Genomic DNA, 27,963 nt, shown 5'->3' with positions numbered 1-27,963 from the left:
TTTCATGGTCCTTTGACATGTGTCAGACCGATATATACTCCTCCAAAACATACCACATTGGAATTATAAAGTATACTTACTGAGGAAGAGACTTCATCCTGAAGTTTCACCTTACCATTGGAGAGAAAAAGACCAAATGACATGTTAGGACACATGCTCCTTGCAACTTATACAGATATGGAATATGTTAGTCTAGGTCTATCAATATGAATAAAGAGAAATTAGGGTATAAGGTCAATAAGACAGAACCAAAACTTCACAACAAAGACTCAAATGTGATGTATGCAGCACAAGCAATCAATATATCAAACATAAACCAGTCTGTATTGTTACTAAGGTACAAAAATCCTGAAAACTTAACCTGACCACAGGAGTATATAGTTCAGATATGGTACCAATGACTGATCGAAAAGGTTTCATCATAAACTACCACAATAGAAAATTGTTATCGGATGGGAAATTTGGGATAAGATATTGATGCTATTTTACTAACTGGTATAACCACCCTGTCAGGAAGTGTTAACCTTTGTCTAGAATACCTCTAATTTGAGATATTTGCCAGAATTAAAGAAAATACTGCCTTTAATTGTGAGTATTGAATTGTTTCAGGTTGATCTCAGTTGTGCCCATCATATCTGAGGACTAGTAAATGTTCCATCAAATATGTTGATAAATTTTAGATTAAAGTTCCTTGTTTGCCTGAAGGAATGCAATGTTTTCCTCTTGTTCTTCATCTTCTATGTTTTTGTTTACAATGTCTGCATCTAAGGTGACATTTTCTATGTATTTATCTCCAGTCATTGTTTATGGTCCATAGTAATTGATAGTTGGTTGTTAAATGTCCAGTGGCAAATATAACAGTCATATCCTGATAATGTGAAATAACTATCAATGTTGAACATCACATAGCGAACTCCTTTACTTACTTGACTAAAGATTACAAAATGAACAATGATATCCTGTCATTCTTCCTTTCTGATAAGATACGAAGAAAATAAAGACACAGTCGAAAGGAAACAGATATTTATTTTCAACAAACAATTAAAGATAAAAGGATAACTACATTAAAATCATATAACCCGGAATCAAATGTTTTTATTTTCAAATGTAAAATTAACTTTTGAAAAAACATCTTCATAAAACTTCAGTATCTGTAGGTTTTCACATAAAATTTCTTTAAAAAAATGTAAAATGCAATATCAGTGATTATCAAATGTGGTTAAGGTTTAAAGACAATTTACTTTAATCAAGATTCATTGATTTCAGATAGGTAAAGCTAAATATAGTTGAATCTTGAAAATCAAAAGCATTAACTACATGTTAGTTGCAGACAATTATACAGAGTAAACTTTATAAAAACATATATACATATAATTCTTACACTATGATTGTTTTCATTGACTGAGCAGAAGATTCAGATTAAACATTTGTGATAAAGCAGCAAACTTAACAATGCTTGAATGTAAATAATATTCCATGTTAAATGGCCTACATTTTATTGATTGTTTCTGTGTAAATAATTGAAAAAGTTCTAGCATTAGCGCATAAGGAACATGATATATAATTTAGAACTATACAATAACTAAACCATGAGTAATAATTACATAATGAATTTTTTTCAATAAATATTTTATCTTTATACTGGCCTTTATTTTTCAAAGGACAATCCATAAAGAAATAAAAAAATTCCATTGCCCTAAAATTTAAATTAAAAATAAGATTAAAAGAAGAATTATTTAGGAAAAGTAAAATAAAGCTGTACATTGTTTAGCAATAAGAATAAAATAAACCATCTTTTGAGTGAGGTAGTCTTGTTTTACAGGTTTTTAATTTATAAAATTTTAATTATGCGTAGATATTGCAATAATATACAAAAACAACAATTATTTATCAAAATATCTAATTCCTTTATGAAATCAGTAACTTTAAGGACACCCTACAGTTTAAGAAAAATATTTTATTGTTCAATATTTTAAATTTTGATCTGAAGAAGCATTATTCAATTGAATGAATTTTCAATTTGATTCAGATTAGCCACTAGATTTCTCAAAATATATTCAATGACATGATCTGCTTTGATTATTTCAGTTTGTGTTCATAAAATTCTTTTACAATGCTATTAAACTTTCGTTTTTTTCACTTGAAAATAATTACTAATTTTCAATTCCTTAAAAGCTTTTGCAATTATCAAATATTTTTAACAGCAAAATTAAAACAAATCTTTATTCAAAATAAAATAAATTCAATAGATAACTTGGTCCCTTTCTGTTTAAGATCATTTCCTTGGTGAAAAAGCTGAACACGTATTCCTTGAAGGAATTTAAAAAAAAAGAGATTCCATTTTATCTATCTGTTTTCATATGTAAAAATAAATAAATAAGTTTTGGTATTGTCATGGATTTCAATTTTAAAAGACATAAAATTAAAGCAAATTTTGTTGTAAAACAAAATGAAAATGAAAAATGAAGTAATAAAACTATAAAAATATAATAACTAAATTACATATCTTTTTACTATAAAATCAAATTACATAGTAAAGCAAATATATACTGAAACAGACTGAGAAATAAGATTAATATATATCCCAAGTTTTGATAAAATCAGAAATAAAATCTATTCTTAAAAGTATATGATACTGGATATCTATCAGATCTTGTCCTCCACCATTTTAACAACATTTGATACTGGATCTTTGTTTGACGACATCTGACATTGGTTATGTATATGAATGGGCATTGTCTTATTGATTTTTGTTTCTTTCAAAGTAGTTGAAATCAATAAGGAACGTGGATCCTAACAACAATGTTTTCTTCATCACATCCAGATCTGCTGGAACTAAAAACAAAACCATTATACAACATTTTGATTTAGAGATGTTGCTTAATTAATGTCCAATTCAAAAAGAATTAAAAAAAACAAAACAAAAACACTTTAATTTTCATCCAGTAAATGTTCTTATCTATGCTTTACGAAATATTTTTTAAATGTCTCCCTACTCCCCAAGACTCATGTGTGTCTTTGTTTGACATTTTAAGCTTCATATATAATAATAAAGAGCTGGGCCATGAGCGCATGATACCCCCGTTGCTTTTTCAACGAATAAAGTTCCATAACTCCTCAATGTCATATCAGAAATTTATAAAAAACTAAAGAAGGTTATTTTAATAGATATAAACCATTCACCAAAGTTTCATGAAAACTGCTCAAAGCACATTGAGTTATTATACGAAAACTGGAAAATCCCCCCTTTTTGATGAATAAAATCACATAACTCGGAAACGTAAAATCTAAAATTTATAAAAATTGAAAGGGAGCTTAAGTCAATAGATATAAACAATTCACCAAAGTTTCATGAAAACTGCTCAAAGCATTTTTGAGTTATTGTCCGAAAACTGGAAAACCCCCCTTTTTTCAATGCATAAAACTCCGTAACTCAGAAACGCAAAATCGAAAATTTATAAAAATTGAAAAGGAGCTTAGGTCAATAGATATAAACAATTCACCAAAGTTTCATGCAAACTGGTTCAAGCGTTTTTGAGTTATTGTCCAACTTGTTGGCGACAGACGGACAGATGGACGGACCGACAGATGGATCACATTTCCATGTTCAGTGAAATTTTAAATTGGGGTCATAACTGTAATTTGGCATTAAATAAAAAAATTAACATCATAATGAACATGTGTACTTAGTTTAAAGTTGATGTGACTACAACTTAAGGATGTTCGCTACTCTTGTTTTTGACTTTTTGTCAGATATTCAGAATCCTCTAGTTTTATCCATGTGGTGCCAATAAAAATTTTGCTCACTGACCCCTACTTTTCTTTTCATAATTTTATTGCATATAGTTTTAAAAGTCATTTTTGAAAATTTTATAAAATCCTTGTTATATTTTCATTGTTTTTGAAAGAAAAAAGGTGTCAATGTTAAATGTATGAAAAATCTAGAGAAAACCATTTCCCGCCAAATTTTCAATTGATTATGTCTCAAAAACTAGAACACGGACCTATCGTTTTTTTCTAATTTTTAAGTTCCCTTATTCATATTCTATCGATCTATAACAGTCTTTTAAAAACCTTGTTATTTTGATACAGAGGAGCGAACATCCTTAAACTACTTTGACCAAAATCTTTCACCTGATACGGGAAAGACAAAAAGATTAAGGGATAGATGCACAGACCAGAAAACATAATTCCCCTCTACTGTTGAAGGCAGGGCTGAAAATGTTAACTTACATGTTACTTTGAAATCGTTAACAGCTCCACAGATTTCTCGACAGCCTCCCCAATGTTTGATAATTTGTCCTATCTCATGGCCTTTTTGGGCATCTACTACCTGAAAAAAAATAAAGAGATTTCTCAGAATTATTGTACACATATGTAGAAATTTATAAAATTGATATTCCATTTGAACATTTAACAGGGATATTATAAGCACAACACAATTCTTAAAACAGTCAAGTCTGCTTAGTGTGTGCTTAAACTTGTAGTATATTTTAGGAAAGTCTTTTCCTTCTTACCTGTTTAATAACTAAATAACCTTATGAATGCAAAATCAAAGTGATACATTCTAAATTCTGTGTTGCAAGTTTGGAAAGATACTTCTCAAAATTATGAACAGAATATCTCATCACAACATTAAATATGACTCATGAGACATTATTTTTTAAAGAATTTAAAGAAAGTACCTTTAAATGGCAAATAAAAAATAAAAAAAAGACAAGTTAAATGTTAAGATTATGAACCTGAGATTCAAAAGTGAATGTTATTAAGGAGGGTAAGTATTAAGAAGGGTAGGCATATAATTATTATCATATGTTTACGTGTAATATTTAGTCAGGAATGAATCAATGGATTAGCAATAATGCACATGCATCATAATTTACATTAATACATGTCAGGGTACACAATATATATGTATTTTGCCTTCTGGTAAATTTATTGCATTGGAAATTGAATGACATGTTTATTACAAGTAATAGACTTATTTATCATTTTTATACATATCAATAATTTTTTTTAATTGTACTCTATATGGTGCACCATTTTGCCAACTTAAGTGGGGTTCACTTGGGTGCCAAGTGCACCCTATGACATCCCCTTGGATCCACTTCTGAACATGACAAATAAATATGCCACAGCCATTTTGCACAGGGTCAAATGATCTATTTTTTTTAACATATTCCTAAAACCCAGAAAAAAAGCATTTGGTAAAAAAAATTTAAGGTACATTGCTGACAAAAAAAATCATATTGATAGCCATGCACTACTGACATCAAAACTACTGTCACATTCAGCATATGTTTGTCGTCACAAATCCATCCTCTCATAAACAGAGTAATAACATTGGATGTTACTTTTATGAATGAACATTCAGTATACTTCATAGTCCTAACCTGTGATGCAAGAATGAAAGTAAAATATTGACAGGTTCGAATTTATTTATAGGAACATGTCAAACACAGTGTTGACACCTTGTTATGGCATGTTGTGAAACATTATCATATTCAAAGGTCAATTCTCATTATCTTACTTTAGTCATTTTGTGAACACATGTTTTAAAGAGGAATAGAACTGACCATTGGGTAACGTCAATACCAGCCTGGGTAATTTGTATCTAATGTCTAGAATGTTTTTAACATCAGAAAAAAACGAAACAAGCATTTGTTTGATACTATTTTATTATAATATAAAATAAAATAAGTTATATTTTAGGAAGACTCTGTTTCGTAAGCAGGTATTTTTGTGATTTTTGTGGTTCTGAAGTAAAGATGCCAGATATATACAGTTGTCATTTAGTACATCACTCCATAAGCATTTTTTGCTAGGACTGGAATGAAGATTCACACATTTATAAAGGACCTTTGGTAGATGTGCATTATTTTCAGAAAAAAAATTAAAAAAATATGTTGGGTTGCATAAAATCACATTTTTTTTTTCATATTCAAGTTTTCAGAGTAAAATTTCTAAAGAATCACATGTTGATTTGTCAAAAATCAGATCATTATTTAAGAGTTGAAAAACTTAATATTTCACAAAAAAAAATCACAAATTTTGTGAATAATTTGTGGTGAGCATAATTCTTTTAGTAAAATTATATATTAATATTTGCTCTCTGTATTTTACCATCTATAAAAGTTGAAACTTATGGCTCTGATTTTCTAAGTGAATCCATAAATTCTTATTGAACACATAAAACATGATTAGTTTCCTTAAGATTTACTCTCACTGGTTTAGTACATTGTGTACCACTGCAAAAGACTGCCAGTCCTTAGGGGTATCATTTGCCAAGAAGCCAATGTTTCAACATTGTCAATGATTTATTAAAATGTACCTTAGTACATTTTGATAAATTGTCAGCTGATAAATTTAGTGAATTTTACAAGTGATTGAGTGTTCCAAACCATGACCCAACCCTTGCTGATGTACAAGTTTTCTAGTTTGACATATCTTCAATGCAAATATGAATATTTCATAACATTATACTTTTATAATGAAAACTACAAAGAAATAACATTAAACATGTACCTTTAAAACTACATGTATATTTTCAATGGTAAAGAAGAAGGTATAATTTAGAGAGGAAATTTGTCCTGAAATCAAAACTATTTCAAATCTTTCCATATCCAGTATTAAATGTTGAATATATATATTTCCAAAAAACATTGCTTTTTAAATTGTTAATATAGTTGAATGGCATCATTACATAAAATCTTGACAGTTTGGCACACACACAAACATGCATGGATCATAAAATATAGCCATAAGGACTAAAGGTTCTCTTTCAGTTTCATTGAAAGCCAATCAATGGTTTAGGAGAATGCATGGCACAAAAAGCAGACAAATGCACAATAGTTTTCAAAGAATGGATGAATGAAGGAAAAGGACAGATGGATGCAAAGATCACTATATAACCTCAACTTCAGCAAGCAGGATATAACAGTAATGCATGATGGTACAAAATTCATTCTGTCAAAACAACTTTAAATAAGAATTTCATGCATTTAACTTCCAAATATCTTTGCAAAACAACATTTTTCTAACAAAAGAAGATTGCATTAATTATGTAAGTGTCTAGTATAGACATTTTAAATGTTCGAAGTACATGTCTAATTCAAGTGATGCAAACTAGCAGAATCAATACTTGTGCTTACTTCTAAGTAAATAGACCACACCATAATCAAACTGTACTCTTGTAAAAACTTTTTGGATCATTTCCGTGATATATTTCAATATCAAAAGGTCATCTAATAAAATTAAATTTGTGATGAAGAAAATAATTAATTGACAAATTCAAAACTTTCATCTGGGTGTTTATTTAATGAAAGAATATTATTCCTGATGGAATGTACGTTATTTATTGTGCAGCTTAATTGCTAAATATCGTAAAACTAACAGGATATATATACTACAAGACCTTGCTTATGGCTATTTAGGACAAAATATTGTCTCAGCAGTCAAAATATATTGGAAAATTATCTTCCCCTCTTATGTAACAATTTACTCCAGTCACTTTAGGAAAACATGGTTTAGGAATATGGATTCCAATATATCTTTAAAAATTTCACATATTCAATGACCCTAAAATAATTCTGTGTACCAAACATAAAAAATTAGAAGTACAAATATCACAAATACCAATAACAAACACACGTAATATCATATGGCCCTATATATAGTGTGTAACCCATAAGGACAAATCTCAAGAGGGTCTCTTACTTGGAAAGTGATATCTGTACATGGACAACAAAAGCAACATTCTCCTAGAATGTGGAACAAAGGTGTGTTCTGTGCATCATGGACTTCAAACTTTGGCTTCCAAGGGGTCCATCTGAAAAAAAAAGGAGTGAAAACTGTACAAATCTGTCATCCATTGTTTACTTGTGTATAGAACTGCTACCCTTATGTTTTAAATTGGTTTTTCTCTTTAAATATTAGAATGCAGAATTCTTATTTATGTTAAAATATGCAATATTGTAAATAGTAACGATTAACTCAAATTATTTTTAAGTTTTTAGTTCTTGGAAATTTCCAGTTAGTGAATATTTCTAAACATGAGCTTAGTCACTGATGAGTCTTTTGTAGACGAAACACGTGTCTGGCATACAAATCCTAATCCTGGTATCTATGATGAGTTTATTTAGCACTGCATAATAATAAACATTTTCAATTGTTTGTTACCTAAAAATTAACATTTTAACATGTATTTATCATGTTTATGTTAGGATTTTATGATACATGTATAAGACAAAAAAATCCCTATCCAGGTAAAATTCACTGGATAAATACATGAAGAACTGAATCATTAGCTATCATGTGTCTATCTTCATCATTTTCTGGCATATATTATTTAATTTCGAATGATAAATGAACCATACTTATATTATGAAGACAAACACAATTTTACCTGAAACTTGAATATGTGTTTCTTTGTTAATTACACTGCATTACTCTGTATTTCTGTTGACTTTTAACATATTGTGCAGTACCACAGGATGTGTGTGTTTATAGGAAGGTGTGTCTTACAACTTATTAACACCTACTACAGAATGGCCAGGTAAACTTACATGTCCATTCCTGCAAGTCACAGTATCACATGATGTGTGTGTGTGTGTTTGTATGTATGTGAGACTCACAGCTTATTAACAGCTTGTACAGCATTTTACAGAAAGGCCTGGTGGGCTCATTTTGCCATCTCCTGTATGTCACAGTACCAAATGATGTGTGTTTGTGTATGTATGTGTGACTTACAGCTGTTTAGCACCTCCTACAGAAATGCCTTGGGGCTGATTATGTCCACTTTCTTTATGAAATAGTACCATATGTGTGTATGTGAGTTTATATATGTGTGACTTACAGCTGTTTAACACTTACAGAAAGGCCTGGTGGGCTCATTATATCCATCTCCTGTAGGTAAAGAGTACCACATGATGTGTGTGTGTGTGTGTATATGTTTGTATGAATGTATGACTTACAGCTGTTTAACACCTACAGAAAGGCCAGGTGGACTCATTATGTCCATCTCCTGTATGTCAATGTAACATATGTGTGTATGTGTGTGTGTTTATGTATGTGTGACTTACAGCTGTTTAACATCTCCTACAGAAAGGCCTAGTGGACTCATTATGTCCATCTCCTGTATGTCAATGTTGTGTGTGTGTTTATGTATGTGTGCCCTACAGCTGTTTAACACCTCCTACAGAAAGGCCAGGTGGACTCATTATGTCCATCTCCTGTATGTCAATGTACCACATGTGTGTATGTGTGTGTGTTTATGTACGTGTGACTTACAGCTGTTTAACACCTCCTACAGAAAGGCCTGGTGGACTCATTATGTCCATCTCCTGTAAGTAACAACACATACATAAGCTAGCTTGACATCTGAATGGTCTGTATAATTGTATCAAAGGCTGCTCATTGTTGTCTGTAATGTTCATGGTAAAAGGTCGAGCTGGACCACACATCTGTCTGACACAACAGTCGGTATCTGTAAAACAAAACAATCGTTACATACACCAAATATAATTGACCTGTTGCTTATAATATCTGAGAAATAGACCAAACCATAAAAACTAAGAATTGTGCAATGAACCATGGAATGATGTTAAAGTCTGGTGAACCCTACCTGACGGACATGTAGAATTTGCAAGGAACCCATTTAACAAATCTAGTTATCCTATTACTCATCATAAGTGAGTATTTCACTTGACAAAAAAAAAATGTAATTTTTTTTTCAAGCAGTCCCTGAACCATGAAAATGATGTCATGGACTATGGACATATGACAGACAGAAATTTAGTAACATAAAGTCTGTATACAAGGTTTGAAGCATATTCTGAAATATAAAGCTTTATATACATAGTATACATCATTGGAGCTGGATAGTAATCCCTATGGCTCGCATTGAAAGTCAAAGGCGAGACAAAAAAAAATGCACAATGCACTATCACATATCTGACACAACAGTTTGTCATTGTGTCTGTCAATAATGCACAACAAATACAAAACAATAGTCAAAGATCTATCAAACCACACCAATGTCTGAATCAATATTAAATTGCTACTTCTATAAAATATACTTAATACATCACAAAAAATAGTCAAAAGGTAGGGTTAGACTGTCCTTTTGATATTTTTCTTTGAATAATGTGAGGTATGATTGCCAATGAGACAGCTATTCACCAAAGGATGAGGATGTTTATAGCTGTTGGACAAAAAATATAAATAAAACATCTTAACAATGTCTTTATTACAAAATGAATAAATTCAATTTGAAATGATATACATTCTAGACAACACATTTGACATTTCTTAAACAGTATTTAATCTGAACTAGAAAACTGACATGTCAGCAAGAGTTTGCAAATTTTTGTGGGGGGTCACAGAAACAAAGTATTAATACTTGTGTAAGCAAAGAAATTAAAATATAATCAAGTTTACATTATCTCAAATAAGGAGACCAGGAATGTATTCATGATGTCCTCTATAAATATACAGTTTTGTTAAAATTTAAGTGCAGTGTATTTTAGCAGCCATTGTGTTTAAGGTGGGCAACTAATAATTTTTACACAGGAAAGCATGTTTATACCTAAACATCAATTTTCATAGTAAAGCTAACCCAATAAGATGTTTTTTCTAAATTTTTTTATTTTATTTAAACTAAAAGTAAGTTAATACCATGATTAAAAAAAAAATTTTGCCATCTACAATTTATTTGGAATATATAGTTTATTAAACATTATAGAATTGTGATGAATCATAGCATAAAATGATGCTGCTGATTATTTTTTTACCAAATTACTTTCCCTAATTTTCACTCACTGAAATTTTGACATGTGGAATCTGAAATAGCATATTTTACCTAAATCTGAATTTTTGCATGGTAGCAAAACAAACTTTTTTTTCTTTCACTTTTTTAATGTTTTATAAAAGTTTTGTTTTTTATGGCCATTCTTTGATTCTCAAATTTTCACAAACATTTTTTTTGGTTTTTTTTTTACATTAGCTAACAATTTTGATTTGAATATTATGCCTACATGTATACCATATATAATATTTTTCTCAAAATTTGTGATCTAAAAAAAAATCTTTTTTTACCCCATTTTCTGTATTAATTTCACAAAATTGATAGTGACCTTCCTTTAATACCTATTAGTGCTATGTTTAAAAATTAAGGAAATCTGATGACAACCTTGACTTATCATACCACATAGAAGTGCTGACGGACAGACAGACAGATATGGCAATGCAACTAGTTGGAAGGACACTAATAAAAGGAAATGTGGTGTCTAGATCAATGAGATAAAAATGAAACGATACAAAAATAAATGGGGAATGTGTCCATCGGACACAGATTATGCCCCCGCTCGCATATTACGTTATAAAGAGACATAACTCAAGAAATGTAAAAGTGACGCTACCCAAATTTGTACTTTATTTTTGTGGTAATAAGCATTGTGTATAAGTTTCATAACATTTAGTTGAGGCAAACTAAAGTAAGAGAACAGAAACGAATATTTCAGCAATTTTTCCATTTGTAAAGGGCCATAACTCTAGAACGGTATAAGTGACGCCACCAAAATTCAAACTTGATCTGTGTTTAGTGGTAATAAGAATTGTGTATGAGTTTCATAACATTTGGTTGAGGCAAACTAAAGTGAGAGAATGGAAACGAAAAATTCAGCATTTTTTCCATTTGTAAAGGGGCATAACTCTAGAACGGTAAAAATGACGCCACCAAAATTCAAACTCGATCTGTGTTTTGTGGTAATAAGCATTGTGTATAAGTTTTAGAACATTTAGTGGAGGTAAACTAAAGTTAGAGAACAGAAACCAATTTTTGGACGTACAGACGGATGTACGTAGTACAGACTGACGAGGGTAAAACTTAATGCCCCCTCCTCTATGGCGGGGGCATAAAAATCAAGAGACATGTACTTTAAATACAATGGATCCATGTTTGAAACAAATTAATTATTAAGCTTTGATTGAGTTGAGAAAATAAGGTATGGGTAAATATTTTGAATGTAGGAAAATCCGAATAATGATGTGAGATGACATTATTTAATCAGAATATTAGAAAAATAAAATTGTGATGTTCAGTGGGCATTTAAAAACAAAACAAAGTTACACTTTAAATTGATTTCACATAAAAGTTGATAAATAAATCCCCAAAACTGAAATAAACAAACAGATATTACGTCAAAATTATTGAACCACTGTATAGAAATCTGAGGTGTGACACTACAAACATGTGTCCCCAAATAAATGTTTACATTTATATTTAGCATAACAGTACTAACATAGCAGATTTAGGATTGTTTACTATTATATGATGACAATTTAATCCTACTTATTGCCATGGTTACAGGCTGTGGTCATTTTGTAGTGGCAAGGTTGTAAATATCAAAGTGGAATTATTAGGATGTTTCAATGTAACCAATGTATACTGTTATGATATGCAGTGAGTATCCTGTTTTCGCCCTGAATTATGACCCTCAATACATTAAACTGTAAAACATTGATCTTTTTGTCAATGTCAAAGGGTTTAATGAGGTCCATAGTAGGACAACTAATGGGAACTCAGTAATTATTTATTACATAACTTAATATGGATATCAGCTAAGCATTTCAAGTGAGAACAAATGTAGCCATAATGTGTGTTACATACTATTAACTGTTATTGGTGGCCATGGAAGTTAGTGGGCAGCAACATTTTAATTTAAAAAAATCAATAGGATTATTGGTTCTAATTAGCTTAGTTGTTAAACACGAAATATTGTTAAAAGTTTGCAATTCCAGTTATGAGAAAGACTCACACTGTCCTTTATGATGATGTGTGCAAAAAGTCTAAAAATGTACAAACATGTGAAACAACAGTCCATCTATCTCTTGCCCTTTACATTTCTGTGTTTATAAAATAAGGAGATATTCGGTTTAATTGCCAATTAGACAAATATCTTCACCAAAGTCCAAATGATGTGGATCTGAGCAACTAAAGATCACTGTATGGACTTCACCAATGAGCAATAAAATGCTTCGCCAAGCGCAGTCTGATAGAACCACAGAGGTCAAACTCTGAACAGACGGGGCAAGTTTGGACACAATATTCAAGCTTGATACAGTCTGAATTTGGATTGTGATCAAAATTTTGACATAATATAGGTTTCTGACACAAAATAAATGTGGTCAACGGTCTTAAAAATTTTAAATGGGACATTTAATATACTTAGTATGGTCTGATATCCCAAATCTAATAACATGGTTAGATTCAGCATATAAAAAAAACACCAAAATTTAATTTTAGTTGAAATCAAACAAAGTTTAATATTAGACCCTTCAAACCTTAATATGGACTAATTTGAAAACAGGGCCCAACATAAAAAATCTAAATGCACAATAAGATTCAGCATATCATAGAGCTGCAATAATTCAGTTTTTGATGAAATCAAACAAAGTTAAATTTTGGACTCTTTGGACCTCAATACAATATCAATTTAAAAATGGGGCCCAATATCCAAAACAGTAATACAAGGTTAGAACCCCCAAAAATTAAAGACTTTAAATTAATCCCATTTAAATTGGTTAAAAGATTTGTATTTATTTTCAATTGAAGATTTCTTGCTATTGCGCAATACTGACTGTGCTGTTGCACAATACTTAGTTAATCTGTTATATATAATAATTTACACACCCTGTTTGGTGTGTATCTCCTGCCAAATCAGTATTTGTTGCTTTTATTTATAAATCATTAATAATCAATGTAAAAATGGAAAATTTTTGGTAAAAAAAAAACCCAAAAAATTATGAAAAAAAAAAAATCCCCCCAAAACTTTTTAACCCCCCCCCCCCCCCATTTTTTTAATTGAAATTTTGAAGATTATTTTCTTTTCAGGAAAAATGAACAATTTCAGAGAGTTCCATAAACTTTAACACAAGTTATTGTCTGGAAACTAGCAAAATGCTTGTTTTTGGCCCCTTTTTTGCCCCTAATTCCTGAATGTTTGGGGCAATTACCCCCAAACTCAATCCAAGCCTTCCCTTTGTGATATGGAACCTTGTGGTACAATTTCAGAGAGATCCATACACTTACACACAAGTTATTGTCCGGAAACTACAAACATGCTTGTTTTTGGCCCCTAATTCCTAAACTGTTGGTACCATAACCCCCAAAATCGATCTCAACCTTCCTTTTGTGGTATTGAACCTTCTGGTAAAATTTCATAGAGATCCATTAACGTAAACTAAAGTTACTATCCGGAAACCAAATGTGTCTTCCGACGATGACAACAACATGATAGCATTATACGAATGCAAATATTTTGCGGTCGTATAAAAACCATATCGTATAGCCATCTATAAAAGGCCATAACAGGACGAAATGTGCAACAATTCAAACGAAAAAAAATGTGGATAGTGTCCACATGTGGACACAGATGATGCCCCCGCTTGCATATCATATAGTTATAAAGGGACATAACTGAAGAACAGTAAAAGTGACGCTACCCAAATTTGAACTTGATCTGAGTTTTGTGTGTAAGTCTCATAACATTTGGTTGAGGCTAACTTAAGTAGAGAACAGAAACTAAAAATTCAGCAATTTTTCTATTTATAAAGGGGCATAACTCAATAATGGTTAAAGTGACACTACCCAAATTCAACTTGATCTGTGTTTTATCAGTGGAAGTCAAAATTAAACATTGCATTGTATAAAGCATTGATTGTAGTTGATTCAACTATAATCATGGACAAAGGAAGATAACTCCAATTTTAAAAATAACTTGATATTTAGAAGAAAATAAAAATTTTGCAATTTTTTCCATTTATAAAGGGGCATAACTCTAGAACGGTTAAAGTGACGCCACCAAGATTCAAACTTGATCTGTGTTTTGTGGTAATAAGCATTGTGTATAAGTTTCATAACATTTGGTTGAGGCAAACTTAAGTTAGAGAACAACAACTAAAAATTTTGCAATTTTTCAATTTATAAAGGGGCATAACTCTAGAACGGTTAAAGTGACGCCACCAAAATTCAAACTTGATCTGTGTTTTGTGATAATAGGCATTGTATATAAGTTTCATAACATTTGGTTGAGGCAAACTTAAGTTAGAGGACAGAAACTAAAAATTTTGCAATTTTTCCATTTATAAAGGGGCATAACTCTAGAACGGTTAAAGTGACGCCACCATAATTCAAGCTTGATCTGTGTTTTGTGGTAATAAGCCTTGTGTATAAGTTTCATAACATTTGGTTGAGGCAAACTTAAGTTAGAGAACAACAACTAAAAATTTTGCAATTTTTCCATTTATAAAGGGGCATAACTCTAGAACGGTTGAAGTGACGCCACCAAAATTCAAACTTGATCTGTGTTTTGTGGTAATAAGCATTGTGTATAAGTTTCATAACATTTGGTTGAGGCAAACTCAAGTTAGAGAACGGAAACCAATTTTGGGACGTACGTACGTACGTACGTACGTACAGACGGACAAGGGTAAAACTTAATGCCCCCACCGCTAAGGCGGGGGCATAAAAAACCAACAGCCTGATTGAATGAAAACAAACATGATAGATTGCAACTAACAAACATGTTATAACAGTAAACCTATCCTCTTGCCATTTAAATTTTCTATATCCCTTTTAATCTCACAAATATGACTAAGTCTAAGGTTAGTTTTTTATGTTAAAGTGATACAATTTTTGTATTGACCTTTGAATTAACTAGACATCATTGAGATGGGAGCCATCTCTGTGGGCCCCGCTGTGAATAACGTGTGGTAAAACATTTGTATCTTTACCATAGGACACGGGGTTGTCAACTGAAACCAAAGTTTTGACCTTGACCTTTGACCTAAGAAGTTGTACATACATTATGACACATCCTCTGGTGTTGGTTAATATACATGTCAAGTATAAACTTTGAAATCATAATGGTTCTCAAGATATAGAGCGGACAAGATCTTTACCATAGGACATGGGGTTGTCAACTGAAACCAAAGTTTTTGACCTTGACCTTTGACCTAGGAAGTTGTACAAACATTATGACACACCCTTTGGTGTTGGTTAATATACATGTCAAGTATAAAGTATGAAATTATAACGGTTCTCTAGATATAGGACGGACACAATTTGTTGGGGACGGACAGACTGATCACTATCTATAGGGCGACCCGCCATTCAACAGGGCCTTAATTACTGTTTAAGATACATATATATGCATTTGCAAAATATCATTCATCTAAGTTGCTTGGATCTAAAATGTTCACTCAAAACTTTTCCAGAGCTATTTAAGTATAAAATATTGGTTGAGTGACAAAATTTGGTCAATGTTTGCCTGATCTTCCTTACTATCAAAGATGTGTGCAATAACAAAATAGTATTCCTCTATGTAATATTGCTACTAAGTTGATCTTTAGATTCTGAACTTAAATGCAATACAATTTAGAATCATTCATACATGTTGTACATTAAATGTTAATATCATATAAATGAAGCTAATAGTGACCCTGTTTTGGCCCTTCTTGACTCTCAACATTTTACTTTATTACAATAAACTGTAATAGTTGGAAGTGGGTGTCCTGTTTGCTGTGCAATATCAGGTCCTTTCATACCAGCTTTATGCAATGCTGCAATGACAATTCCTTATGTTGTAATTTTGGGCCATTCTCAAAACTATACAAAATGTAAGCAAAGCAGACGATTTCAAACTTCTAGTGACGCATCAGGTCAATGGCCTACCTCATAACTTTCAGTGTGTGCAATAAGAGAGATAACTCAAACTTATTTACAGAGAAAACTGCTTTTGAAGTCGCAATTGGCATGAAGTCGTTAATTTGTCTTCAATTTTGGCACAGTAGTGTAAATGCATAATGTGTGCAATTAAAAATATTCTCTAATTTAGGTCTGAACTTCAATGCAGAACTTTCATAAGTACAGATGAAAGTAACAACAAAAGTACAAGGAAAATGATAAATCCCTTCAAACTATTCTGTATTGGGGGATAACAAATTGTAGAAATTTTATATTAGTCAGAGGAATTTATATTTTAAACGTATTGATTCATTTGCAATTCTTATTTTTTTTAATTATCGGTAAATTAAAACTGTACAATTTTGTAAAGAAAAGGTATTGTTTTGAACAACTTAAAGTTTCTAAAAAGATGCATGTTAATGCTCAATTTTTGTGTTTAAATTTTATAATAAGATTTTATAGTGCAGGTATTTTTGACATTTCAAATAAAGTAAAATGTCACTTTTGCTTTCAAGCGCCTCTCTCTAGTCCACTTCATAAAATACACACATGTATAACAAACAACACTGAATACTTAAACAAATTACATCGTAGCTTGAGGCATTTAAATGACATGTATGAATCAATTCTATTATTTGACAGAACTTAAACTTGTTCTCTGTTGTAAACATAGTCTTCAAAACAAAGGGTTCATACATGAGAATAGGCAGTATATTAGCTGGACACCAAATAATGCAGGCTGTAGTAGATTTTCTCTATTGATGTTAATCAAGTTTTTATTAGTGCTTAATTAGGATATCATTTTATGAAAACACAAACTGAATCAAAAAGCTTGAGAAATGTTCTACATAAGCATGTTTTTTATGGCCTGGCATATTGGATTTATACATGTATTAATACATCTTTACACAGTTCATGTTAATATCTGCCAGGGAATGGTGACAAGTTAATACAATTCTCATGTATTTATACATGGTGTACTAGTACTAGTTCCAAGACTTCTACATTGTGCCAGTGAAAATAATTACAAAATACATCTATGAATACGAAAATATGAAAATAATACAATAACAAGAAATGATTGTAACAGGATGCTGTTACGAAGTCTCCCAAATGAAGCTCCCATAATTCGAAAGTCCCAGTGTCACCTGACATTGGACAAAGTCCAGTGAAAATTGGTTTGGTCCAGTAAAGTATATGCATTAGTGATGCTTGAGGACTAACCCTGTATATCATTCAAATCATCTTGGCATGACAAACCAGAATATATATGGTTTAGGGGTGGGGATCTCGACCATTTACAAGATACTAGAACATTGGGGGTGGGAGGAACCCCTGGGGACTGACCCTATACATCATTCAAATGTTCGAGACACGACGAACAGGAATATATATGGTTAAGGGGTGGGGATCTCGACCATTTACAAGATATTAGAACATTGGGGGTGGGGGGAACCCCTGGGGACTGACCGTATACGTCATTCAAATGTTCGAGACATGATGAACAGGAATATATATGGTTTAGGGGTGGGGATCTCCACCATTTACAAGATTTTAGAACTTTCTCAAATGGCAGGGGGTCGGGATGACCCCTGGGGACTAACCCTGTATATCATTCAAACCATCTTGGTATGACAAACCAGAATATATATGGTTTAGGGGTGGGGATCTTGACCAGTTACAAGATATTAGAACTTTCTTAAATGGCAGGGGGTGGGGGTGACCCCTGGGGACTAACCCTGTATTTCATTTGATGTGCTTTATCATGACAAACCAGAATATATATGGTTTAGGGGTGGGGATCTCTACCATTTACAAGATATTAGAACTTTCTCAAATGGCAGGGGGTCGGGATGACCCCTAGGGACTAACCCTGTATATCATTCAAACCATCATAGCATTACAAACCAGAATATATATGGTTTAGGGGTGGGGATCTTGACCACTTACAAGATATTAGAACTTTCTTAAATGGCAGGGGGTGGGGGTGACCCCTGGGGACTAACCCTGTATTTCATTTGATGTGCTTTATCATGACAAACCAGAATATATATGGTTTAGGGGTGGGGATCTCGACCATTTACAAGATATTAGAACTTTCTCAAATGGCAGGGGGTTGGGATGACCCCTGGGGACTAACCCTGTATATCATTCAAACCATCTTAGCATGACAAACCAGAATATGTATGGTTTAGGGGTGGGGATCTCAACCATTTACAAGATATTAGAACTTTCTCATATGGCAGGGGGTCGGGATGACCCCAGGGGACTAACCCTGTATATCATTCAAACCATCTTAGCATGACAAACCAGAATATATATGGTTTAGGGGTGGGGATCTCAACCATTTAAAAGATATTAGAACTTTCTTAAATGGCAGGGAGTGGGGGTGACCCCTGGGGACTAACCCTGTATTTCATTTAATGTGCTTTATTAGTTAGAACATTTTCAATCAAAAAGATTGTGTCCATCACAAACGGTTTTCAATTTATAATCATTTGAAAATTTAAAAAAATAAAATCCCATAGGGTTCTATAGTAAAACCCTCCTTTCTTTTTGCCCCTCAAAGTACCCCTTTATAAACCCCAATGCACAAACAAAACCCTGATTGCACCACTAGACATGTTAGTCTAGCATATTGTGAAACCCTAAGTTAATCTGACAAGCGGTTTTGGAGAACAGGTGCGGACAAGTTCAAATTTAAAAGCGGCGGAGGAGGAAGAAGAAGAAGAAGAAGAAGAAGAATAATAATAATAACAAGAAATGATTGTAACAGGATGCTGTTACGAAGTCTCCCAAACGAAGCTCCCATAATTCGTAATTCCCAGGTTCGCCTGACATTGGGCAAAGTCTAGTGAAAATTGGTTTGGTCCAGTAAAGTTATATGCATTAGTGATGCCTGGGGACTAACCCTGTATATCATTCAAATCATATTGGCATGACAAACAGGAATATATATGGTTTAGGGGTGGGGATCTCGACCATTTACAAGATATTACAACTTTCTCAAATGGCAGGGGGTCGGGATGATCCCTGGGGACTAACCCTGTATATCATTCAAACCATCTTAGCATGACAAACCAGAATATATATGGTTTAGGGGTGGGGATCTTGACCACTTACAAGATATTAGAACTTTCTTAAATGGCATGGGGTGGGGGTGACCCCTGGGGACTAACCCTGTATTTCATTTGATTTGCTTTATCATGACAAACAAGAATATATATGGTTTAGGGTAGAGGATCTCGACCATTTACAAGATATTACAACTTTCTCAAATGGCAGGGGGTCGGGATGACCCCTGGGGACTAACCCTGTATATCATTCAAACCATCTTAGCATTACAAACCAGAATATATATGGTTTAGGGGTGGGGATCTTGACCACTTACAAGATATTAGAACTTTCTTAAATGGCATAAGGTGGGGGTGACCCCTGGGGACTAACCCTGTATTTCATTTGATTTGCTTTATCATGACAAACCAGAATATATATGGTTTAGGGGTGGGGTTCTCGACCATTTACAAGATATTACAACTTTCTCAAATGGCAGGGGGTTGGGATGACCCCTGGGGACTATCCCTGTATATCATTCAAACCATCTTAGCATGACAAACCAGAATATATATGGTTTAGGGGTGGGGATCTTGACCACTTACAAGATAGAACTTTCTTAAATGGCATGGGGTGGGGGTGACCCCTGGGGACTAACCCTGTATTTCATTTCATGTGCTTTATCATGACAAACCAGAATATATATGGTTTAGGGGTGGGGATCTCGACCATTTACAAGATATTACAACTTTCTCAAATGGCAGGGGGTCGGGATGACCCCTGGGGACTAACCCTGTATATCATTCAAACCATCTTAGCATGACAAACCAGAATATATATGGTTTAGGGGTGGGGATCTCTACCATTTACAAGATATTAGAACTTTCTCAAATGGCAGGGGGTCATGATGACCCCTGGGGACTAACCCTGTACATCATTCAAACCATCTTAGCATGACAAACCAGAATATATATGGTTTAGGGGTGGGGATCTTGACCACTTACAAGGTATTAGAACTTTCTTAAATGGCAGGGGGTGGGGTGACCCCTGGGGACTAATACTGTATTTCATTTAATGGGTTTCATCATTTAGAACATTTTCAATTAAAAAGATTGTGTCTATTACAAACGGTTTTCAATTTATAATCATTTGAAAATTTAAAAAAATAAAATCCCATAGGGTTCTATAGTAAAACCCTCTTTTCTTTTTGCCCCTCAAAGTACCCCTTTATAAACCCCATTGCACAAACAAAACCCTGATTGCACCACTAGACATGTTAGTCTAACATATTGTGAAACCCTAAGTTAATCTGACAAGCGGTTTTGGAGAACGGGTGCGGACAAGTTCAAATTTAAAAGCGGTGGAAGAGGAAGAGGAAGAGGAAGAGGAAGAGGAAGAGGAAGAAGAATAATAATAATAATAAGAACTGAGCAAAAACAATAAGTCTTCCCAAACTTCGTTTGGGAGACTTAATAATAAGAACTGAGCAAAACCAATAAGTCTTCCCAAACTTCGTTTGGGAGACTTAATAAGAGAAAGACAACCTATGATTGCTTATACATGTAGTATCTGAGAAACAAACCTACATGTAACCACATCAAACTTAACCTTTAGACTTTAACATGTAGACTATGCAATATATTCAAAGTCAATGATTTAGTCATCAAAACCCTGACTTAAGATGCAGGGCCAAATATTATCTGTGGAAATGAAATATGCCGATGCTTACCGGTATAATACAACAGCATACCAAATTCCATTGACTTACCATAAGTGGTTCCCTTTAAACTGACCTAATCAAAAACTTAACATGTACAATGTAAACTATTCAAAACTTTCAGTCAATGAACCACCATGACTGAGTGGGTGGCACCAAATGCCAAATTTTATGTTTATACAACTGCATACAAAATATCCTAGACTTATCATTAGTGGTTCATCTTAAACTGACCTTATCACAAACTTTAACAGTTTCAAAGTCAATAGATCATGACTGATGAGAGGGCCAAATAATCTCTATGGAAATAAGATGTGTCAATGCTAATACAACTGCATACCAAATATCATTGACTTACTATTTGTAGTTTGTCTTTACATGATAAATTTGTTAAAGGAAACATACATACAATACACTTCAAAATAAACAGCCAAACATATATACACACAAACACAACAACAGTTACCATGGTTACAGTGCCATACCTGCTAAATGCACCAGTTCTAGGAGGGAGAGCGTCTAGTCTCCCTCCTAGAACTGGTACATTTAGCAGGTATGGCACTATTGTTGTGTATGTGTGTATATAAATTGTATGTTTGGCTGTTTGTTTTGAAGTGTATATATTGTATGTATGATTGGCTATAGCTATATACATGTCTGATATGTTAGTATATTTGGCTGAATGTGTTGATGTGTATTGTGTGTATGTTTTGATGTGTTAAAAGTTTTTTTGGCTGAACGTGTTGATGTGTATATATATATATTGTATGTATGTTTGGCTGTGTGTTTTGATGTGAGATTGTTTGGCCGAATGTGTTGATGTGAAATGTACATTGTATGTATGTTTGGCCGAATGTGTTGATGTGAAATGTATGTATGTTTGGCCGAATGTGTTGATGTGAAATGTATGTATGTTTGACCGAATGTGTTGATGTGAAATGTATGTGTGTTTGGCCGAATGTGTTGATGTGAAATGTATGTATGTTTGGCCGAATGTGTTGATTTGAAATGTATGTATGTTTGGCCGAATGTGTTGATGTGAAATGTATGTATGTTTGGCTGTGTGTTTTGATGTGAAATGTATGTAAGTTTGGCTGTGTGTTTTGACGTGTGTGTGTTTGGCAGTATAAGAGTGATGCATTGATGTCTGCTTGTGTATACATGTAATATACATATCTTACCTTCCTTTGCATACATGAATTGTTGATCTTGACTGTTACATAATCTATATTTGTTATTTTTCTCCCATCCAATAGCAACTGAAATTAAAAGACAAACATGTATCACTATACTATTTAGAATGAAGGAAACTGGTGTATGATGAATATTGACATGACTATTGACTGAACTCTCTCTCTCTTTATACTTTATATATATATATACATGTAGTGAAATCATAAAAAAATGCATTCTGTAAGGAAAATACATTTGATTTGATTTCTACATTAAAAAAACTGTCAATGCAGAACACGTTTCATGAACTATCTTCATCAGGTACAACCGACAAAAAGTTTGAAAAGCAAAAAAGAATGTTAGGGAAATATTAAAACCAAAAAGTCCCAATCAGAACAGCCAAAACTGCTCATTTTCATACATTTCATTAAATACATATACATCCATATATTTTTTTTTTTCGTTTACTTATGGATTCATTCAATTCATGACTTAAAGATAGTTTTTGTTGTTTACAGTTTCTCTTGGAGACTCTCCACTAAAGTTTTTGCCACAATGCGAAAAAGGGTAAAAATTATCATCATTTAAGGGCAGTAATTTCTATGGAATGACAAGTTCAGCCATAAGATGTGACTTAATTGTAGATCTAATGTCTTGCTAATCATTTTGCTGTTGAAGTCGATAGATTTTGCCCAATACACAAAAAATGGGTAAAATCCTTTAATATAAGGGCAATAACTCCTGTAAGGATTTGACTGACAATTTTGGCCATGTTGACTTAAAAATATAGCTACATTTTTAGCTAGTAATTTTCACTATTTGAAGTTTCTCTATCTTTATTATAGTTTTCAACATATACATGTAAAACATCTATCTATACATGTACATGTATCTTATCCAATATAGGAAATGGCCTGTTAGCTTACAAGTGCTACTTCCTTGTAATTTGACTGATAATTAACTTATCATTTTAAAGGTGATAAAATAATTTCACAATTAAAAATGTATAATGCCTAATAGTCCATTTGCCAATTACCGATTTAATTCTGTTAATACACACTTTTAACACAAATTACTTCCCTTTGTCAATTGAAGACTGGTTCTATACTGAACAAAATTGGCTTCAGCCCACGCAAAGCATGATAATTTGAAAGTGATATATATCACCATTTTAACCAATTTTTAGTGGAAAATTACTACAAGTATCAAAAGTTTTAACCGTAACAAAAAAGTAAAATGTCTACCATGTAGTTAAAGGGGCATTAGCTACAAGCATGACAAGATATGAAAAAAAATAGAATATGATTTTTTTTTGTTCAATCATTAATAAAAGTGAAATAATGAAATAATAATTCGCTTTTAGCAGTCAATTTGGTTCAATTTTGTCAAAATAAGCAAAGAAACATTGCTGATGAATTATTCACTTGCAAGTGAATAATTCGACCTCATTGAATCCGTATTCATGTGACCTTCAATTTAACCCATTAGCTAGAGATTGGTTACGCATGTATTAGTCGTGTTTAGATAGACATTAGATTATCTCTCATTCAAGTAAATGCAACTGAACATTGAGCAAGCAAGCACCAATCAACTGATTAATCGTAATCGATACATGTAAAAGGCTCAATACATGATCATGATGAAAAGTTTAACAACTGACAATTTTTCGCTATTTTGATGAATAATATGGATATTCAGACACAAAGATGTATGTACATTTGGTATGCATGTACATTTAAAATCTTAACATTGTGGAACTAATCTCTCTGGAAATTAATGATATTTTCTAAATCTCAGAAAATAAGATATCTCCTTTCAAGTATTAATACATTTTCTTCGCTTAAAGGCTGTGCTGTTTATCAAGATTTGGGATATATGAAAGAGATGTAAAAAAAAATCTCAAATTTTACAGTTTTAAACAGATTTTCTATTAAACAGTCAATGGTAACTTCTTAAATTTCTTTACTGGTTAATCAGGCAGTTCTTCCAAACTATTTACTTCACAATCCGAATAGTTTATAGACAGTTTTTGAAAACTGCACATTTTTATACACCAAAGACAAAAAAATAACTAAAAAATATACTTTGTCATTTCAAGCCAAGCCATACCCCCTCTTCTTGTTTCAATCATAGTTTTAAATTTATTCTCAAGCTATTTGTTTCTTAGTATGTATCATAATGTGCAGCCACTCAAAAGTGTGTTGATATTTGAATATAATAAAAAATTTAAGCATTTAAAGGAAGTAGAGATAAAAAAAATAATTTTCAAAATATTTTTTTTTAATTGTTGTAAGGTAGAAAAATAAAAGAAGGTAATATTCTGATATGTATTTGCATTCAATTTGTTTCAGGTTTAATCTTTTTACAAATAAACTGCTTCGCTGAGCGCAGCTGGATACGCCCGCAGAGGTCCAACCCTGAACAGTTGGGGCAAAAATGGACACAATATTCAAGCTTGATACAGGTCTGAATTTGGATTGTAATTAAATATTTGACATATTATAGGTTTCTGAATAAATGTAGTCAAAGAACTTGAAATTGGTTATATGAATTGAATTTATATTCAATTAAACATTTCTTGCTGTTGTGCAATACACTGAGCTGTTGCGCAATACTTAGTAAATCTGTTGTCAGACTATAAACAAATAAAATTTATAAAATTCTAAAGGGAGCTTACATCAATAGATATAATCAATTCACCAAAGTTTCATAAGAATTGCTGAAAGCATTTTTGAGTTATTGTCTGAAAACTGGAAAATCCCCCCTTTTTTAATAAATAAAACCCCATAACTCGGAAATGTAAAATCAAAAATTTATAAAATTCTAAAGGGAGCTTACATCAATAGATATCAACAATTTATCAAAGTTTCATGAGAACTGCTGAAAGCGTTTTTGAGTTATTGTTCGAAAACTGGAAAATCCCCCCCTTTTTTTATGAATAAAACCCTGTAACTTGGAAACGTAAAATCTAAACTTTATAAAAATCAAAAGGGAGCTCATGTCAATAGATATAAACAATTAACCAAAATTTCTTGCAAGTTGGTGAAAGCATTCTTGAGTTATTCATTGTTATTGTCCGAAAACTGGAAAATCCCCCTTTTTTTAATGAATAAAACCCCATAACTCGGAAACGTAAAATCTAAAATTTATAAAAAACGAAAGGGAGCTCACGTCAATAGATATAAACAATTCACCAAAGTTTTATGCAAATTGGTTAAAGTGTTTTTGAGTTAATGTATGACATGTTGACAACTGACAGACAATGGTATACCATAATACGTCCCGTAAACGGGCGTATAAAAAAAACAACATAAAATTAAGGAGTATATTGTGAAAGGTGACAAAAAAGGGGAAGTAACTCAAATTTATTGTCAAACAACTTTGAAATAGACAAATTATTCATGACCTTAAGCTAAGGTAATTGGTGTTAATTAACAGTGTGTTTGACACCAAAGCTGTCAAGTGAAGCCATGCACTTAATGGGTCACTTAATTTGACAGTTAACACAGCTAGTTGAACTTCCTGTCCAGGAAGAATTACGAATTTGCCAGTATTTCAAAGGAAAATCACTTATGAAATCAGTCTAAATGCTGAAGAATCTGGGTAAATACGCGTCATTTTCCGAATTCCAGGGTTATTTAACGCCCCGGCGGTTATTTAAAAAAATTCTGGGTATGGGGTGAAATTCTCCGGTGTGATCCGCAGGATACGGGTCAGTTGACAGGTATGATGTAGCTAAAATACACACAGTTAAGTAGCAAGCTCATGTGGTATGTTTTCCTGCCAAAAGGAAAAATTAATCTAAGGTATGTATCACTTTCAATGTGTAAAAAAAATGTTTCCTTGATTTATCCTGATAAATGTACTTCATCTGAAAATTTAAAAAAGGCAAATAACTTTTTTTAATTAACAACATGAATTTAACATGCACAGGTTATTGATTCATTGAAAACACTTTTTAACCTGGTACTACTATTTATAGGTTTCAGTTAATACGAAATGACCAGACATGAAATTTCTTCTTCCCACCCGTAATAATACACCTGGGAATAGAATGTTATGCAATATACAGGTATATACAAATTGTAAACAACATACCATCCTCTTTATTGACCCATAAGCATAAGCTAAGTGATACAAATAAATATGTAAACAACTATGAATTGCACTAAAATAGGCAGTAATGAATCAATTTACCTTCCAGAATATCAAGGTGTTGATGAATATTGACCTCTGACAGACCAGCCAGAAAATTTAATGCTGGTGGTAATCCTTGTACCTGCGGAGGGCCAACGCCCTGCATTTGCATTTGAACATGAGCTGGATCCGCCATAATGTTTGACTTCTGTCTGTTCTATTATGAGTATATCTGAAATAAGTTCAATCAGACCGTCGTGAGAGGCATGCAAAGCTCACAAAACGATTATCTTGACATAGGCAGGTCGCACACGTACCACTCAATGCAAACGCAGATCCTGTTTAGTATGGTTCAGTCACCCGTAACAGAGAGAGTGAAAGGGAGACAATTCCGATTTTATAAGTTTCGTGCGTGACGGTGGTGAGTGTCATTTTCGAGTAATGTGTTTTGTCTTGCTTGAAGTTTTATTATTCACCGTGTTTCGTGCAAATTGGTGAGAGGGCAACTTACAAGCTAATCTTTTTTCGTTCATCGACAAATGGCCATTTTATTTCCAGTTCCCTCCCCACTTTAAAGACACCAGAGACATATGAAGACACAGATATCAAATTAAAACAAAAGATCGCATACCAATAAAATTTATAACTAGGGACATAATACACCTTATCGCTAATCCCGCTTGACCCGAGAATCAGTCCCGCTCGAACTTTTGACGTCATACAACAATAACTTTTCCATTGTGGCGTCAGATATTTTCTATTATGACGTCAACATTTTACGGGAACTTGTGTGATGTCCAGTAATGGCGGACAAATAGCGATAAGGTGTATATAATAGTCCCAGCACTAACATAAGCTTGCTAAGACTGCTTTTGTTGAAAATGTACGGTAAATCGGTGAACCCTTTTTGTAATAAAGAAGTGTGGACACAGACTTAATTGTGTTTTCTGATGGTCGATTTTTTATAATGACTTGTGCCTGAGTGGTGGATTCTGCAAATATGATGTATATTTTATTTTGTCATGCGTAGACTCCAAAGACCAAACTGAAACTAATTAAAGGACTGTTTATATAAAAATAAAGTTTGGTCGATTCTTTGAAATAGTAATATACTGCCAGAAAAAAAGTGACAATATTT

The 27,963-nt window shown here is 32.6% G+C and overlaps 1 protein-coding gene across 2 annotated transcripts; it reads right to left on the bottom strand.

Moving 5' to 3' along the window:
- Positions 1-1,009: 1,009 nt before the first annotated feature.
- LOC127700373 (phospholipid scramblase 2-like) lies at positions 1,010-27,193 on the bottom strand. Of its 2 annotated transcripts, XM_052203821.1 has the most exons (7): positions 27,143-27,188; positions 26,886-27,057; positions 22,697-22,774; positions 9,289-9,484; positions 7,717-7,828; positions 4,234-4,333; positions 1,010-2,835 (listed from the first exon to the last, which is right to left on the bottom strand). In XM_052203821.1, exons 2-7 carry the CDS (start codon positions 27,019-27,021, stop codon positions 2,741-2,743), a joined length of 717 nt encoding a protein of 238 aa, XP_052059781.1. In that variant the 5' UTR covers positions 27,022-27,057; positions 27,143-27,188; the 3' UTR covers positions 1,010-2,740. The 2 variants fall into 2 exon arrangements, with proteins under 2 accessions (XP_052059781.1, XP_052059780.1); XM_052203820.1 differs by having other exon boundaries at positions 26,886-27,193.
- Positions 27,194-27,963: the final 770 nt, after the last annotated feature.

Source organism: Mytilus californianus, unplaced genomic scaffold (genome assembly GCF_021869535.1).
Source record: "Mytilus californianus isolate M0D057914Y unplaced genomic scaffold, xbMytCali1.0.p SCAF_5, whole genome shotgun sequence".
NCBI lineage: Eukaryota > Metazoa > Mollusca > Bivalvia > Mytilida > Mytilidae > Mytilus > Mytilus californianus.
This window is presented reverse-complemented; position numbering and strand designations above follow the sequence as displayed.

Coding starts and splice junctions, on each gene's coding strand:
- LOC127700373 (XM_052203820.1), bottom strand. CDS start 27,021: ATGGCGGATCCAGCTCATGTTCAAATGCAAATGCAGGGCGTTGGCCCT. Junction 22,775..26,885: donor ACACCTTGATATTCTGGAAG/GTAAATTGATTC, acceptor TTTTAATTTCAG/TTGCTATTGGATGGGAGAAA. Junction 2,836..4,233: donor TAACGATTTCAAAGTAACAT/GTAAGTTAACAT, acceptor TTTTGTTTTTAG/TTCCAGCAGATCTGGATGTG.